This window comes from Cygnus olor, chromosome 5 (assembly GCF_009769625.2).
Source record: "Cygnus olor isolate bCygOlo1 chromosome 5, bCygOlo1.pri.v2, whole genome shotgun sequence".
Lineage (NCBI taxonomy): Eukaryota > Metazoa > Chordata > Aves > Anseriformes > Anatidae > Cygnus > Cygnus olor.
Window position 1 is genome coordinate 35,548,561 of NC_049173.1, and position 16,991 is coordinate 35,565,551.

At 38.3% G+C, this 16,991-nt stretch overlaps 1 protein-coding gene across 1 annotated transcript in view; it reads right to left on the reverse strand.

Moving 5' to 3' along the window:
• The window catches only part of RBM25 (RNA binding motif protein 25), a 32,834-nt gene that overhangs the window by 12,192 nt on the left and 3,651 nt on the right, over positions 1–16,991 (reverse strand). Inside the window, 8 exon segments of the mRNA XM_040558461.1 lie at positions 1,802–1,885; positions 2,144–2,197; positions 4,385–4,567; positions 7,697–7,857; positions 8,823–8,880; positions 9,988–10,158; positions 11,153–11,202; positions 14,184–14,304. Coding sequence (XP_040414395.1) covers positions 1,802–1,885; positions 2,144–2,197; positions 4,385–4,567; positions 7,697–7,857; positions 8,823–8,880; positions 9,988–10,158; positions 11,153–11,202; positions 14,184–14,289 — 867 coding nt within the window. The 5' untranslated portion in view covers positions 14,290–14,304.

Sequence of the window (16,991 nt, forward strand, 5' to 3'; positions counted from 1 at the left end):
TTTGTAGGCCCGCTTTCTTAAAATCCAATCAAAAGAAAATTGTCTACTTTGTAATCAAAATCTGACCTCATCAACTTCTATCAGCCTAAACAAGAGGATCTGAAAGGGTAATGGGATGGGAACAGTATCAGATATATTGAAGTAATGAACAGAAATGAACAGGTAGAAGAATTATAAATCTTACCTTGAGCTCTCTTCAGACTCGTCCGTGCTGTAAATGGACGCCCCCTGCAATGCTGATACCCTGACAGTCTGTGGTTATTGTTTTATAAACTCATACCAAAAACATGCAAAGGTTCACTGTGCTCACTAGCCAGCTGCTAAAGATTCAGCCCCTTTTAAACATATCCAATATACACAATGACTACTTCCAGTTGATTTTTTGATGTTAAGAAACCCCAAAACGCCCCTCCAATAATAAAGATTAAAGGCAGTAAAATGCCCAAAAGCTTCTGAAACAACGAAGCATGTTTTGTTGTTGTTTTGGGTTTTTGTTTGCTCGTTTTTGTTAAGCATATAACTTGTTTGTATGTTAATACCAGTGACTTGCCAGGGCTTAGAATTTAACACAATTCTACTGAAGTTTCACCATGAACCAGTTTTGCATTCAATTGCTGAGCTTCTCCAGATGATTTCTTCTAGAATTTTTCCCCACATTTTCATCTCCAACAGCTTCAGTCAAGTGAAAAACTGAATATGTATACATCCAACAACATGTAGTCGCTTGTGTTTACATGGATAAAGTTGCGTGAAAACACAGTACCATCCCCAGTGACTGCATGTGGTAAAGCTGAATAACACGGGCATACTTCACCTTGCTGTAGCTTCAATGTTTTCATTAACGTTGATTTAGGGATATTTTGAAATAAAAGCATATGCTCAAAAGAGGAGCCTGTTGATATTTCCCTACACCAAGGACCATTCCAGTCTTGTTGGGGAAAAATAATACCAACTTTAAGCTAAACATTAAAACAAGAACATTACATGCATATTTTCCTTACTACCTATAAGTGCTATTTTCTGTAGCAGAAACATTCACAGATGCAATAGCATTAATGGAAACTTCTGTACGTGGGAACTGAGGTGGGATTTGATGTGCACAAACATTTCCAAGCCAGTTACCCCTTTGCATATTTTTCTGAGGGGGCATCCATAAGTATAATAAAAAACAGAAGCTCATACTTACATCCTATTCCATGTTACTTTCCAAGCTGTGAGTTTCATCTTGCATTAGTCACCATATGATCTCTATCATAATGGTGGGGGTCAATGAATAGATTAGCTTTATGGGAATTTACAGTTCTTCCATGCATCTAAAGTTTGGTAAGTCTGGTAACCACTGACCTAGTTTTAATCTTTCCCCCACTCTTAAACTTAGAACTATTAAAATAAAAGACTTAAATTTATTCAAGTTTCAATTCTTCATAAAATCTTGGATTATGTTATAAATCTACCTACAGAAACACACTCAAGTGTATGTCTTATACTGCAGCCCCGTTTAGCCTTTAGTTATAAATATCTTGACTTAATGTATGTGTAGAAACTTAAGTTGCCTTTATTCATGATAAAGTGAGAAGACTGCAAAATAATCAGTAGCAATCAGAAGTCTTAGCATAAAGATGTCAAGGGCCACTTTAACGTGGTATTTGTCTTTTGACTGGTAAAGAACTACATGTATATTAAACCTAATATAAACATCATTTTAAGTGACATTGCAACGTACGGCTAAATTTTTATAATAGTGGTTTTTTGGATTTTGAAAAAGCCTAATTTGTATTAAGCGCAAAAACAAGAATACTACCTTGTGTGTGTCTCTGAATTTACTGATCTCTCTTGATATCAGGTCTCTTTTGTCTTCCTCCATTTCTATAGCATTTATATCCTCCTAAAAAACAAGGGGGACAGGAGGAAAAGCATTAAGAGCCATTTGTAAAGACATAGGAGAACAAGAGAAAAGCTGAAGGTTAGAAGTTTTCAACCAGTCTTGTAAGAGATAAATAAAGTCCTTCTGCAGTACCAAACCTGACAGTCTGATGTTAATGAGTGAAAAAAAATAAAATAAAAAAATCAGATGGACAAGAGTCACAAATCTGGCAACTAGCAGTAAACATAGTCATTGTCAAAGCCTACAATGTAAACGAACCTTGGTGATGAGTGGATAAGGTATCAGTGGGGCCACTGGAAATCTGCGGAAAATCTGCGGAAAAATCCACGGAGATTTTTTTTTTTAAAAATAGATTGCACACTACTCTGAAAAACAATGTTTTGTATGTTTGTACTATAAAGCAATATTGTATTGCTGTGATCTTATTTCTTGATTCAACAAAATTACAGAAGAACCTCGCTAATTCTCCCTTCTCTGAACTACCTCAATAGATAGTGAGGTCTCATATTAGGAAGACTTCACTGAATTGTGAAGTATACTAGAGGATATTAGTATGCTATGAGAACATTATAAACAAGACTAAGCTACACTTGCCAATATAAACAATCAGGATACTTGTGGTGCATTAAGTCTTGATTTCATTTACTCGCTAATTCGCAAAATTTGGTAAATTGCACCTACTAACTAATAGTGCGAATTAGCGAGGTTCCCCCGTGCTTCAAATAGAAGACCAGATTCCACTCACTCTGTTCCCCACACGCATTTTCAACTCCCCCACATCAGTCATGCCTTCATCCAGAAGAACTAACAATAGACTCAGTTGCTAACACCATTGGGAGTCTTCTTCACCCCCAAGCCCTTCAGGGGACAACAGCCCCAAAGCTAGCGAGCTTCTCCACCCCCCTAACATACATATATATGTGCATCCATCTTCCCTTTCCCCCCACCCCTCAGTCCTCCTCTTCCTCTCCCCATTATGGCCAAGAGAGCAATGAGCTAGCACCATCTCTTCAGTCCCACCTCTGTCCACACAGGCCAAAGATGGCAACTTTCAAGTTCCTTTCCCTCCTTCCCAATATGGGAGGGATGATGGGGTATAATTGCAACCCACATTCGCTAAGAGCGTATTTGTCTACTTTACTAGCTCAGATTGGTCAAATTCTACATCACACAGAGCTAGCACAAACTCTCTCCGTCCCAGTGACATACTCAGCACTCAGTTCTTTCAAGACTGTGATGGCCTCTTACAGTATTTAACTATCTGTCATTATTCATGGCCATATATGTACCCACAGAACAATAAACATTTTAACAATGCTTGTAACAAAAAACACAGCTGATATCATTAGACAGCGACTCATTTGTAAGTTCTCAACCAAGAAAGCATCTTCTCCCAAAGGAAGGGAGAGAAAAGAAAGACAAATTCTCAGCTCAGCACTCCTGTACTTCAGGTTAGCCATAGCTAACAATGCTGTGGGGCAGATATACTCACTCCCTAAGGGAGATACTGCTTCTTGCACCATGCTTAAACCCCATAAGCATTTGAAACTGAATTATTGCCTTCGAATAGGTACTTTGCAGAAGACTTTAGTGAGAAAATATCTTGGTCAAAGAATTTTCCAATCTTTCATATTAGGTGCAAATGGCAAGTGTCAGAGCCCATTTTCCCACGGTTAGAAATTTGGCTGGAAAAGCTAAGTCTGAGTTTGCTCATTCTTACTCCCTCTTCTCCAGAGTTTGTTTTCATCCATAAAAAGGTCATCCACAGAAGCAGGTCGAAACCAGAACATTCATTCCTGCTTAACATTTTTTTTCCGCATTACACAATATAGGAAAACCAGATGATCAAATCCAGCCAAATTGACACATGCGTGTAAAAGTAATTTTGTAAAATAGGAAGATAACAATATGCCTTTCATCCCTGAAGGATCCCTCCAGAGTTTGTGAGGCATACATATATACAGCTAATGAAGTTCATCCACATCTGGAGAGACAGCTGCAGACAGTTGGATCAAGGCGCACTACAAGAATGCACACTATAAGCAAAGAGAGGAAGAATTTCATCAAAAACTACCAGAGCAAATCCTTGCCATTACAAAAGTGCCCTGGCATCTCTCAATGGAAACACAAGGTATGCAGGAACTTTTTACAGTTGTTTTTAAAAGTTCTCATCCAAAAAGCCTACATGCACATACAGTTTAAACTGCACTAAATTCAGCATTTCCACCTTCAGAGGGATGAAAGGTTGATTCAAACCTGCCCAGATTCAAACCTGTCGGTCCAAGAAGTCTAGGTGCTAAGATCCCTAAACCATCCCAAAGGGATAGTGTCTATAACTGACTAGCTTTCAGCATAAAACATGAAACTGCTGCTGACATCAAAGCTTGTTGATTTGTTTTCTCATCAGAAGTTTAGGGTTAAAGTGTTTGCACAAGGTTTGGCCATTATATAAAGGTGAGTTGAAGAAAAATCTGTTTTGTCCAAAATCAAAACACATACGTCCTCCTTCTTTTCCTTTTTCTTCTTCCTGGGGTGAGAGTCAGATTCCTGGGAGGGGGCATTGAGCTCGCTGGAATATTCTCGTATTAAGACTTCAATGGCCCCTTTAATTATCTGATCTCTTCTCTTCGTTTCCTCATCCAGTGCTTCATCATCATCATTTGTGGTCTCTGGTCTGGAGTTCTAAGGAAAAACGGCAAAGTAACAGAAATCAACAAATTAAGAATAATACTAGTTTTATTTCAGAAGTTCACCTTTGGTCATCATTATTTGTTCACCTATAGCATTTACTAAATAAGGACTCTACAAGTAGTTATCAATTGCATTATGTTACCCAGATATTTTCACAAAAGCAGTAACACAGGGACCACAGTTTTACATGTGGAATGACAGCCGAGAACAACTGTAAGATTGCTTACTAAAATAGAACAGATTAAGGAGGAAGACAGGAAAAGAGAGCACAGGGAGAGGCAACGACTATAGTCCAACCCTTGATCAAAAGTTTCTGCCCTGTTTCCTTCAGAACTTTTAAGTCATTTCAATAGCAGTTCCTCAATGCCTACTACTTAAGCGCCATGCAATACAAATGTCTAACTATAACTTTAATTGCAACTTATAAAGGGAGAACTATATTAAAGAAACATTGTTAGAGAAACTATTCCTCCACAGCAAATAATTTTCTTAGTATTGTTGATCAATTACTTCATAGTTCCTCTCATCTTTTTGACCCTTTCCACCTTGTAGCAAGGAAAGGGAACAAACAAGACGTGCATTTCACTAAACATTATCTGAAAGGGTAAAACAGCGATCTGCATACCAAGTAAGGTAACCCACCTCTCAATCCCTTCACCCTTTCAAAAAAAAATGGAATCTCACCTGAGAATCCAGCTGGGTATCTTGTCAAGCAACAGGTGGTAGATGGAGTGAGGGGAAGGGAAAGGTCTGATAGAGCAGCAGCTAAGAATGAGGGGAAAGGGAGGGTTCAGCTGGTATTTAAGAGGCTGCCAGGCCAAGGAGGAGCAGGCTGAAAAGAGCTAGAAGGCAGTGACAGGGTGTGGAATTGTAGAGCTCCAAGGAGAAGTGATCACAGGGAGGAATTAATTTGATAAAGGTTTGCTTGGTGTGCTTCTAAGAAATCGCGTTGTCATATACGTTTATTTCTTAAAAAAAAAAACTAAAGAAAAATGTTGCAGCTTTTGGATGTGTGGCAGCAGGATACTAATGATGGTATGAAAGGAACTACAAGCAGGATGATTAAAATACACGATTTATCAAAATTCCTCAGCAATTCACATCCTTTCCTGGCTCCAAATATCTCTTTGGTGGTGATGGTGCTCATCTCACTCTAATTCTACACTTCCATACAATCACCATCCATTGATGTCTTCTGCAAAATACAACTTCAAAGCCACAAACAGTACCCTCTACTTTATTACATCAATTGCCCAACAACTCCCAGAAGCTCACAGAAAACAAAGTTCATCTAACATACAAAAAGCTTCACGGGTGCTTTAAGCTTCAGCTGTGAAGCACGGTATTACAAGTGATGCCAACAGGAAAAAAGGAAGCCTGCAGCCAAATCAAACCGCTATCTAGAATAACAGCTAATATATTAAGCCATTCAAAATGCATGAAGTTAGTACTCTCCTTTATTGAGGTACTGCATTTAATGCCACATGCTGGGTACACGGGCAAAAGCACCAAGTGCTTCCAGTCATCACTATGCCTCTAGCTCTGGCTAAATAAAAGAAAACGGAAGTACACGTGCTCACACTGTACTTTACACACGCTATAAGCAAGTCTAAGACTTCTAAAAATTGACTTGCTAGTGTGATTAGTATTTTCAGTTTCCTTAACAAGAGCCTCTTCTCACTTTTGTTTTACAGTTGGTAATTATTTTAAGTACCGAATACCTTAATGCATCTATAGAACTTTAAAATAGTTCCAGAGCAAGCCCAACAACTTGTGATGTGCGATACATTATTTTAGCAAAAATAGATAAAATTCATTTTAACACAAATTTGGCAGTTGACTGCTCACTGCCTGGTAACTACATCTTCTACTGAATGACGTGCTTCTTTCCTTTTCATTAGTTTGTTCCAGAAGATCATCAGCAGAGGGGAAAGAACAAACAACTACTTTGTGAATTCTGGAAGAGTAACCAATTCTAGCATTTATAAACTTTTAAAGAGTTTCTAAACCAAACTGAAGCAACACAATAAGGTATGGCACATATTACTGAACTTTAGAATGAACTAGAAATTAATTCTAGATATCCGGTAGTAGTTTACAAAGAAGTTTGAATACATTAAGCTTCAGTCATAATCAGCAATGTGCCCTGGCAGCCAAGAGACGACCATAACCTGGGGTGCATTAAGCACAGTCTAGCTAACCATTCAAAAGAAGCAACTGTCCCACTATGATCAGCATTGGTGCAGCCTTACCTCGAGTACTGTTCACACTTTTATTCTGTACCATATAGAACAGACATAGAAAATAGTAGAATGTGTACAAAGGATGGTATCAAAGATGATGAACAGACTTGAGGGCATTGCTATGAAGGAGCAGCTGAGGATACTTGGTTTGTTCAGCTTAGAGAAGTGAAGCCTGAGGAGTGACCTCATTGCTGTCTACAACTTTCTCACACGTGGGAGAAAAGAAGGAGGTACGTATCTTTTCTTGCTGGTGACCAGCAAGGGAACAGCTTAAAACTGCGTTAGGGAAAGTTCAGATCGGATGCTAGGAAAGGAAGTTCTTCACTGAGAGGGTGGGTAAGGCACTGGAACAGACTCCTCAAGGGAAGCGCTCATGGCCCCAAGCCTGTTGGCATTGAAAAAGCATTTGGACAACACTTGTAGATATATAGTTTAACTCTTAGGTTGCCCTGTGCAAAATCAGGAATTGGACTCGATCTTCATCTGTCCCTTCTTACTCAGGGTATTTTATGATTCTATGATTGTAAAAGTTAAATGAAGCTAACTTGTGCACTGACATTCTAAAATCTACACTGCTGTGTAAGTTTACATGGGAGAGATAGAGCTATTTAGAACGTATTAACCATGTATGCAGAGTAACTCAAACATTTATAGTAAACACAGTGAAATTGTTCAAGAGTGCTGCTGAACTAAGAGCTTACACTTCACTGCCTTTCAACTTTTCTTTAGACTCATTTATGTGATTCTGGCAAAACCTAAAGTGAATTAACAGCAGAGACAAAAAAGGAAACCAGGAGACCTGCTCACAGTCTGATCTAGCAAGTATGTTACTTTGGCCTCCTGCCAAAATACTACAAATCATACATTATATACATACCCCATTAGAGGCCTTTTTCTTCGCTTTCCATTCGTCTAGCTGAGCCTTTGTCTTTGCATCAACTTTGACTAGCAGCTTCTTCTCTCCAATCTGGAGGTCATGGAGTAGTCTCAGTGCCCGTAGTGTGGATTCCGGTTCTTTGTACTCACAAAATCCAAAGGCTGAAATGAATGATTGAAATGAGAAGCAGAAGCATTAAAACTCTTCAGGTAATTCACTTTAAATAAACAAACAACCCATGTGCTCTGAGTCAATACATTTTTAATACAGGCATTTCTCTATTTAAAACCAGGAATACACATAAAAAAAGTCAGCAAGATAACTCATTGCATTAATCTTTGGTATAATTAATGGCCCAGTGAATAAAATGTAAGCAATGAATACACTATGTTTATATCGCTTTTGACATGACCTTAACTAATGAATGCAATCTATATAAAGACATGTCTCAGGTAGATTTGCAATTGTCTGAGGACCAAGGATGTCAATCAACACTTCATTGTTAAATGAGTATTTCAAACTAGGTTCTTCACAACAAGTACATAAAGTTGTGAGACAAACACCTTATGAGAGCAAAATAAAGAAAGAATGATATATGACACAGATGAAGAAAATTACATCTTAATAAAAAACAACCTATGGAAGATAATTTTTGTTATTATGCTTCACTGTTAACGTTATTTCCTGTATCCACTAGAGAAAGTTTATGGGAAGAAATAAATCATTTCAATCTGGGGATAGGGAAAGAAGATAAATTTTAAATCAGGAAAACCTCCTTAACAGTAATGGAAGAGACAATTACTGTCCAAAAGAGCGAATTTGCAACACTGTTAAGTCCAGACCAGTAAACATCTCTTGGGGATGGTCTATAAACTCTTGAGTCAGTCTCAGAACAGAAAAGTGAACAATGTTAGTCCACCAAATAAACTTTTGTATTTATTTTTCTGTCCTGATTCCAAGGACAGAAAATACTAACTCTTTATTAGGAAGCATTTATCAGTTAAGTATTGTATACAGTACCTTAAAATGTTAAGTATTAGGATAGCAATGCATCAGACACTTGAAAATCTGTCAAGTAATAAAAACAGTAGTCTGACTAGAGACTTTGAAAAGCATGAACATTTACCTTGAAGTTTTCCGGATGCCCCTTGTACTCTCTTCCAACTCAAAACCAAGCCACATTTCTGCAGTAAAGATAAATTTCATCAAATCATTAAGGTTGAAAAAGACCTCCAAGATCATCTGGTCCAACCAGCCCCCTACCACCAACATCACCCAGTAAACCACGTCCCTAAGCACCACATCCAACCTTTCCTTGAACACCCCCAGGGACAGTGGGGCAGGGACAGACGCCCCACCTCCCTGGGCAACCCGTTCCAATGCCTGACTGCTCTTTCTGAGAAGAAATGTCTCAGAATTTCCAACCTAAACCTCCCCTAGCTCAACTTGAAGCCATTCCCTCTAGTCCTATCACTAGTTATCTGCGAGAAGAGGTCGACCCCCAGCACCCCACACCTTCCTTTCAGGTCCCTGTACAGAGCAATAAGGTCTGCCCTGAGCCTCCTCTTCTTCAGACTAAGCAACCCCAGCTCCCTCAGCTGCTCCTCATAGGACTTGTGTTCCAGGCCCTTCACCAGCTTCATAGCCCTTCTCTGGACACGTTCCAGGGCCTCGATGTCCTTCTTGTAGTGAGGGGCCCAAAGCTGACCACAGCACTTGAGGTGCGGCCTCACCAGAGCAGAGTACAGAAGAACGATCACCTCCCTGGTCCTGCTGGCTACACTATTCCTGATACAAGCCAGGATGCCGTTGGCCTTCTTGGCCACCTGGGTACGCTGCTGGCTCATGTCCAGGCGAACGCTGACCAACACCCCCAGATCTTTTTCCTTTGCCATTATTAAAATTGACTAAATATTTATATTTAATATTCATTATGTATTAGCACGTTTTATTACTGTATTAGATATATTTAATATTTATTAAATATCACTGTTTTCAAATATTTAGTAAATATTGCTGTTTGAAACCCTACAAAACCTATAATACATTGCAAAGGAAGACAGGTAAAAAGAATGACCACTACTAAAAATAAGCTACCTGTCTACATTCACTGACACAACTAAAAAAAGATTTACTCTTCATTAAATTACTGACTTTAAACTCAAACCTAATTGACTGTTATTCCAGTCAGTAGGACCAATTCTGCTTTTAGTTTCAATTTCACTATTTGGGGGTCACAACCTCATTCATTAGCCAGGGATGAAATTTAACAAGCAGCCCACTGTACTTACTGCTAGAAGCTGCCGTATGAGCATGTCTGAGGCCTTCTCAGAAATGTTGCCTACAAAAACAGTGGTAGTGGGACCGCTGTTTTCATCATTTTCTTTGTTCTTTAAGCCCGGGTGATCTTTTCTGGCTCCTAAATGTTTTCCAACCATAGACACTGTGGTAGGAACTAATACCTAGAAAGAGGAGAAAAGGGAGTGTGTGTGTTTTTCTGTGTTTAAATCTGTAAAACCAAAAAAATTGAGCAGACATATTTGAAAAATATTTTTTCATATGAACCTTAGTTAGGCTTATGGAGTCAGACATCAGTAGTTCACACTTTAATACTTCACACAACACAAAGAGAATGCCTTTTTCTGGCAAAGAGGCAGAAAAAAGGTGTACCTGAATATGGCTACTCAAAGGCCTCAAGCTGAGCATACAGTAACATTAAGTATTACTTGTTCTACAAATTACTCATTTGCAACATTTGAGTCACCGCAAGTTGAAGCATCTCACCTAACAGTGTACTGTATTCTTAAAAAAAAAACAACAAGCTGCAAATAGAGAAGTAACTCTGACTCAAACCTCAAAAGGCTTCAATGGACAAATAACAGGTCTTAAGGCTTTCACGGAGTGAATAAATGCTACTGTTTTAGTCAGTCAATAAACAGCTCTTAGCCACTTGCTTTCAGTTAAGGAGCAACCATTTGTGAAATAGGCTGTACAGAGCTAGGCACAGTCATTTGTTCCATTTTGCTGCACCTCCACAGCAAAACCCTAAAATTAATCCTAGGATTTAATGGTAAATACGCACTGAGTATCTCTTCTCAAAACCCCTTCAAGAAGCGTCACTTCTACTAAAAATAATTTTATCAGGAAAGTGAATAATGCATTTGTTCCAGTATTTGTTTGTCTTAAATACACCAATTATCATGAATATCATGAAAAATTCAGTATTTTGGGGAGATTTCAGTTATGCAAAATCATAGGAATGGTAATTCACCTTCACATCAAGAAGTAACCTTCATACTTTAATTAGCATATTAACATAACAGCAGCAATAAAAACTAAGTATTTCCTTTCACGGTATGAATTCTGATGAAATAAAACAAAATACTGTTGGTATCTACTACCTATGAAATTTTTACTTTTCATTTTATTGCCTCTCATCCCTACTGTAATACTTACAGTTGGAGCAGGAGCCATAATGCCCATTGGCACAGGAATCATAGGGGTCCCTGAGAAAGATAAGACATTGATATCAATCTGTTCTGTTGAGATTACTGATGAATACAAATGAACTGATTGCATGCATGATTTTCAAACCAGTGAGCAATTTTGGTCACAAGAATTTTAGTGTACTGATTACCAGTCATTCCCCAAGCATTCAAGCACAGTTTGAGCACACTAACGTAACATGAATGTCCTGATCAATTTTAGCATGTTCACATTTGCTCTTCAAATGAATTTATTTTCAAAGCACATTCAAACCATAGTATTGCTCTAGAAGATAGTTATGTGATGAATGAGGCAGGAAATTCCATAGATAAAAAAACAGCTGAAATCCTATAGATGATAATCATTCCTGACTTGCTCAATTCTGATAGCACAATCAATCCTGCATACAGTTTAGGGCCAAGGTCCCAAAGCATGAAACTTTATAGCACGTCTATTATTTATGAAAAAGCTTAATAAAGTTGCATAGAAAACCTCAATCCAGAAGCACTCTACCTTTTTTAACACTTGACTTGATATCTTTAAAATTTAATTTAAAACAGTATTTAATCATGTGAAGTCATGCCATATCCTCCTTCCCACTACAACATTCACTGATGGCTTTAAGTACTATAACATGAGCTAATATTCGGTCATAATAAAGGCTGTTTACCTTTACATGCCAGCTGATAGAAAAAAATAAAATAAAATGGTGGGCATCATCAGGGAAAACACTGACGGTCAGGACTATGGAAGTCATTTTGCTGCTATATAAAAAACTCAGTGCACCTGTATCTTGACTAGTGCCTAGAGACCCAAACTCTGCAAACCAAGAAGAGCATGCAGCCTTAGAGAAGAAAACTACATAGCTTGAGTTTTGAGGCAGCTGCCTTACAAGGAAAGACTTTACACTGAGACTCTTCAAATGGGGAGGTTTGCAAGGCATGGAACCCGACTGAGGTCTACAAGACCACTGAATGACATCTGCCAAACTCCCACATCAGAATTCAGAGAGACGGGGGGTTTTAAAGACTGACATAAGAAAGTAGCACTTCACAGTAAATGATGTTTATTGTAATGAAATTCTAGAATCTGATGCAACAGGTGACTGTGGCAACAGTATCAGCAGGCTCAAAAGCTTAAAATGCTCATGAATCATAAAGTCCCTAAGAAGAAAAAAAGGAAGTGCAGGAGATCACAACACATCCTTAACATATCAGCTGTGGAAACCAGAGTTATATGAGGGAACAGACCTGGAAAGCAGTTAGGTGTAAATGTGCACCCTAAAAATCATCTTCTATTCCCATTGCCCAGACAAAACATCAGGCTATATGGACTGCTGATCTGAACCTACAGAGCATTTCTTACATATAAAAATTAATTTGAGTTTTATATCTTAATGGTATCTGATTACTCTTCAGAAATGACAGGAGATACCAGAATCACCAGAATTTTTATTTTAACAGCCATATTTTTAAGCAAAGCGAAACACCTTTCCTAACTTAATTCTTACACAAGCAGACTGTTCTAGCCAAAATTCTTCAATAAAAAAAATAGAGGCTGGATAACTGGAATGCGTTTTTTGCCAAACAGCTAGGTAAAGATAATATTTAAACCAGTAAAATTGTGATCTTATAACATGGAGTAACTTCAAAATAGACTTTCAAAAGGTCATTGTGGCGTTTTCAACTCTATTCACGCACTTGGGCTGAGAAATGAGAGATCCTTATCAAAGGGCCATAAGATATTATCTCTACATGTAAGCAAATCATATTTCTAGTGTGCAGAGAAAAATTATGTTCTCTCCTAACACCAGGCTCCTCCAATCCACTGTCTATTTGGATTACTAATACTAAAACAAGACTATTTTTATAAAAAGTCAAACAGTGAGAGCACAAAAAGATCTTTGTTGTACATGTTAAGAATTAAGTGTTCAGAGCAGAAATTTGTATCTGGCATTTTAAAATATTCTTCAGAAAGGTATTTTAAAAATTATCTAGTGCTTTTCACAGAAGTCTACATAAATCATAACTAGTAAAGATCATAGGTAGAGATAACATCTCATGGATCTTGGGGGAGGGAGGGAAAAGTGAACCCACAAGTAAGGCTTAGCATGATGAATGGATGTGCACAAACCACTTCTGAGTTCAGCTATCTGGTTTTTGAAAGCCTTTATTGTCTACAAAATACTTGTGCACAACACAGCTCAAGACCATACAGTCAAGAAATTTTCTGCAGCCCTAAAATTAAGATGAATTTTAAAGGGGTAATTCTCTAAAGTATTCCTCTCTCCCACTCCCTCTGTCATCTCCTGCCTCCAGTCACTTTCAATCCTGGCAATATACAGAAAAAAAGGTGGTTCCAGACTGACAAATTCAAGTCTCAACACAAAAACAGAGGCTAAGCTTAAAGACGAAGAAAGGAAAAAGAAGGTGGAATTAGTTTTGGGAAGATTAGAAAGAATGAGAAAAATAAGTTAGCAAGACACGTGGAATAAAGCATGTAAAAAGTAGAATGAAAGAAAGTGGGATGAGATGGACTTAAAAAAAAAAAAAAAAAAGAGAAAACAACGTGAAAAGTTAGAGCTTCTCCAAAAGCTGCTCCTCTATTTTCACACAACGCATTCTCAGTGCAAACAAGTCTTTTCAAAGGCTATTACAATGTTTATTTAAAAGGAATTAAAACCTGTCTAGTGTCAAAGCAGTGGCTATTAAAATACCTCAGATTAACAAAATCACTACATAGGTTCAGTCTTGAAAGAAAGGACAAAAAAATCCAGTATTGTCTCTAATGGTTTGATTTCTGGTCAGAAGTAACCAGCTATTGGCAGACCAAACAGTTTGTTCACATGAATTCCTGCATGGGTGCACTAGAAACTCAATTGCAATGTACATGGATCAGTGTTACTAAAATACATTAATACCCAGTAACTTTTATAAATAACACCGCTTAGAATAATGAGGAATTGCTTTCTACAACAGTTTGACGTACTAACATAACTTACCAGGGGGCACAGGTGGAGGAAAGCCAGGGAACTGTGGAGGTGGAATCCCAGGGGGAAGTGTTGGGATTCCCATAGGAGGGCGATTCAAATGAGGTGGAAAAGACATTCTTACAGTTGTAATCTGTCAAAAAAGATAGAAAAGGAAAACTGCATTAGTCAATTCCCAAACACATATTACAAAAGGGGTGCAAATTATAGGTATCTATGACTTTAAACCTTTATATGGACATTCAACTACAAATTAAAACTATATTTATTTCCTCTTTCCCCAGCTGATCATTAAGTTTCCTCCATAGTAAATCTTCCCTCACAATGAAAAAATAGTACTTCTACAAAAGTGTTTCAGAAGGAACTTAAAAAACAGAACTATACCTGACTCTTCATACCAATATTTTACAAAGAATGTGAATTAAACAGCATTTGATAGTTGGCAGTTTCTTTAAAATGAAGCTGTTTTTTTTTTTTTCCAGTATCTGGAAACAGAACTATTTAATTTTGGTAACTTTTTTTCAATAAAATAGCTTTCCAGAACAAGAAGTGATCACACAATCTAACTTTGGAACAATTTGAGGGAAAGAACTGGGACATCCTCATGCTCAGCACCGACAGGAATTGTGGATCGTAACACAGACACAGGGGAAAGCCCCAGACTCCAGCACAGAGACAGTTAAACACTCAGAAGAGGGTTCTCTGATCTATTTTTAACATCCCAGTTCACACACCTTCTAGAGCTCAAATTAGATGATAGCCCATGAGCTAAGGGTCAATATGCTATCACAGAGTAAGAGCTGTTTTAACGTAATTTGCTGCTCAAATGGTTATTGTTATGTAGATATTACTGACCCTGTAACAGACACTGCCTCATAAGATTCAAGATCACTCTTAACAAAAATAATGTTCTCGCTTCCAGTATATTTTCAGCAACCTTACACAGTTATGTCTTCAAAAAAGGTTGGCCCTCAGTTCTAAAGAGGAAATGGAGTGCTGGTTACCAATACACGCATGTAATTGGTCACACCCAGCTTCAATCTTTGCAGCTAGGCTTGTGAAAACACACTAAATTACTCAGTAGTAACTTGGCACACCTGTTATTTCCTCGCAAGCGCATAGGTACATTCATCCTGCAGACAGGAAGCACAAGAGGAACTTCAAACACGCTGGTTTATGCCGATACAAATCACACCGAGTATCAGAGAGCAACGAGTGCCAAGTTAGCCTTCTGTGCAGACATGTTCCCTTCTCAAAGGACCGTACAGTACCGCAGGTTACGGCACAGTCTGCATCTTCACTGCAGCTGTTTTCCAAACATGCAACCACAAGTCAAAACCGAGGCCTTGAGTACAAGGATTATTACGAATAAAATTCTAACAACTAAAACAGACCTGCAGACTGGATGATGCATGCCCTGGTTTCCTGGCACCGAGCACAACTGGAACAGGAAACGAGCTTTGCTGGAGAGAGATGTGCCTTCCTTATATGTGCAACAGCAAGTAGGTAACGACAGTCTTAAACACTAGAGCTAAGAGCTAGTGTCAGTACTGTGCCGTAACGGTAGATGCATTTGAAAGAGTTCAAAAATTATAACAGAATCATGCACAAAACTTTATTCCCATGGAGTGGGGAAACAACTGAGATAAATGCATACAGTGGACTGGAGAGGATGAAAGGGAAACCCCTATGTATTTGGTAATATCTCTGAACTCCAGAAATTACATATTCAAGTGTAACAACGGATACGTGATCCTATAGCATAATTCACCCAAAGACATATTTACAATTACATCAGTTACAAGAGGTTCATGATGACTGCATTCATTAAAATTGGGCCCAAAGAGCATCATCATCTCACCAGGAGAAGAGAGAAACACTCCTGGGACACAGGGTCACAAGGACACAAGGTCCACCCCACCAGCTTAGGTTGGTGGTAGACACAAGAGAGCAAATGCAAGCTTTCCTCCAACAGTTCAATAAAGATTTTATACAATACAACAAACAGAAAGCTTTTTTGTATTTTATAATCACGATCTCCTTACTGTCATCCTTGACTTTTTAAACTGAATAGGCAAGCAAAAGCAGCAAAGGTGTACTGCCAAAAGCTTTGATTTGGAGGAACATTGTTAATAGACTCTTTGCACTACATGCACGTCAGCCAACATTCCTCTAGAATCCGAAGCTTGGGTGGTACAGAAGAGACCAGGACTCCCTGACCTACCTCTGTACCACTACTCCAAACCATTTCAACAGCAACAAAAACCAAACCAGCCAAGGGTCCCAGGAAAGATCAGGATCTAAGTCTCTCAGAATCAGGAATCTATAATCTATAAGTCTCTCAGCCCTTACTTATACTGCACGCTGGTAGCTAACTAAACAAAATTCAAAACAGTTTAGGGACAGGATGTCACAATTAACCTGTGGTACAATTAACTCTGAGAAGGTTCCAGAGGGGCTACAGCAGCATTACACAATCTGAGGTCCACAAGACATTAAAGAGTGAGCTGTAAAACAAAAAAGAACTGGGGAAGTAATTTTCCAGGCTGCCAGTAGGTGCAGTCCCTCCTCTTGCTCTGAGAAGCACTTCATCTGAGACACCATTTTGGGGAAGCTTAAAGAAAAAAAAAAGGACTAAGAAGTGAAACAGTTCCTTGAATTAAAAAGTGTTGAAATGTACTGAAGTTTTTTTTAATTGAAAAAAAATAGCAGTCAAGTAATCCTTACTGCATAAAAGTAACAAGGCAGTTTGTAAGAAGAGATCAAATTTAGTCTTTGTCCTTTAGTCAGATGGAAACATACTGTTACCTGCAGAGCTTC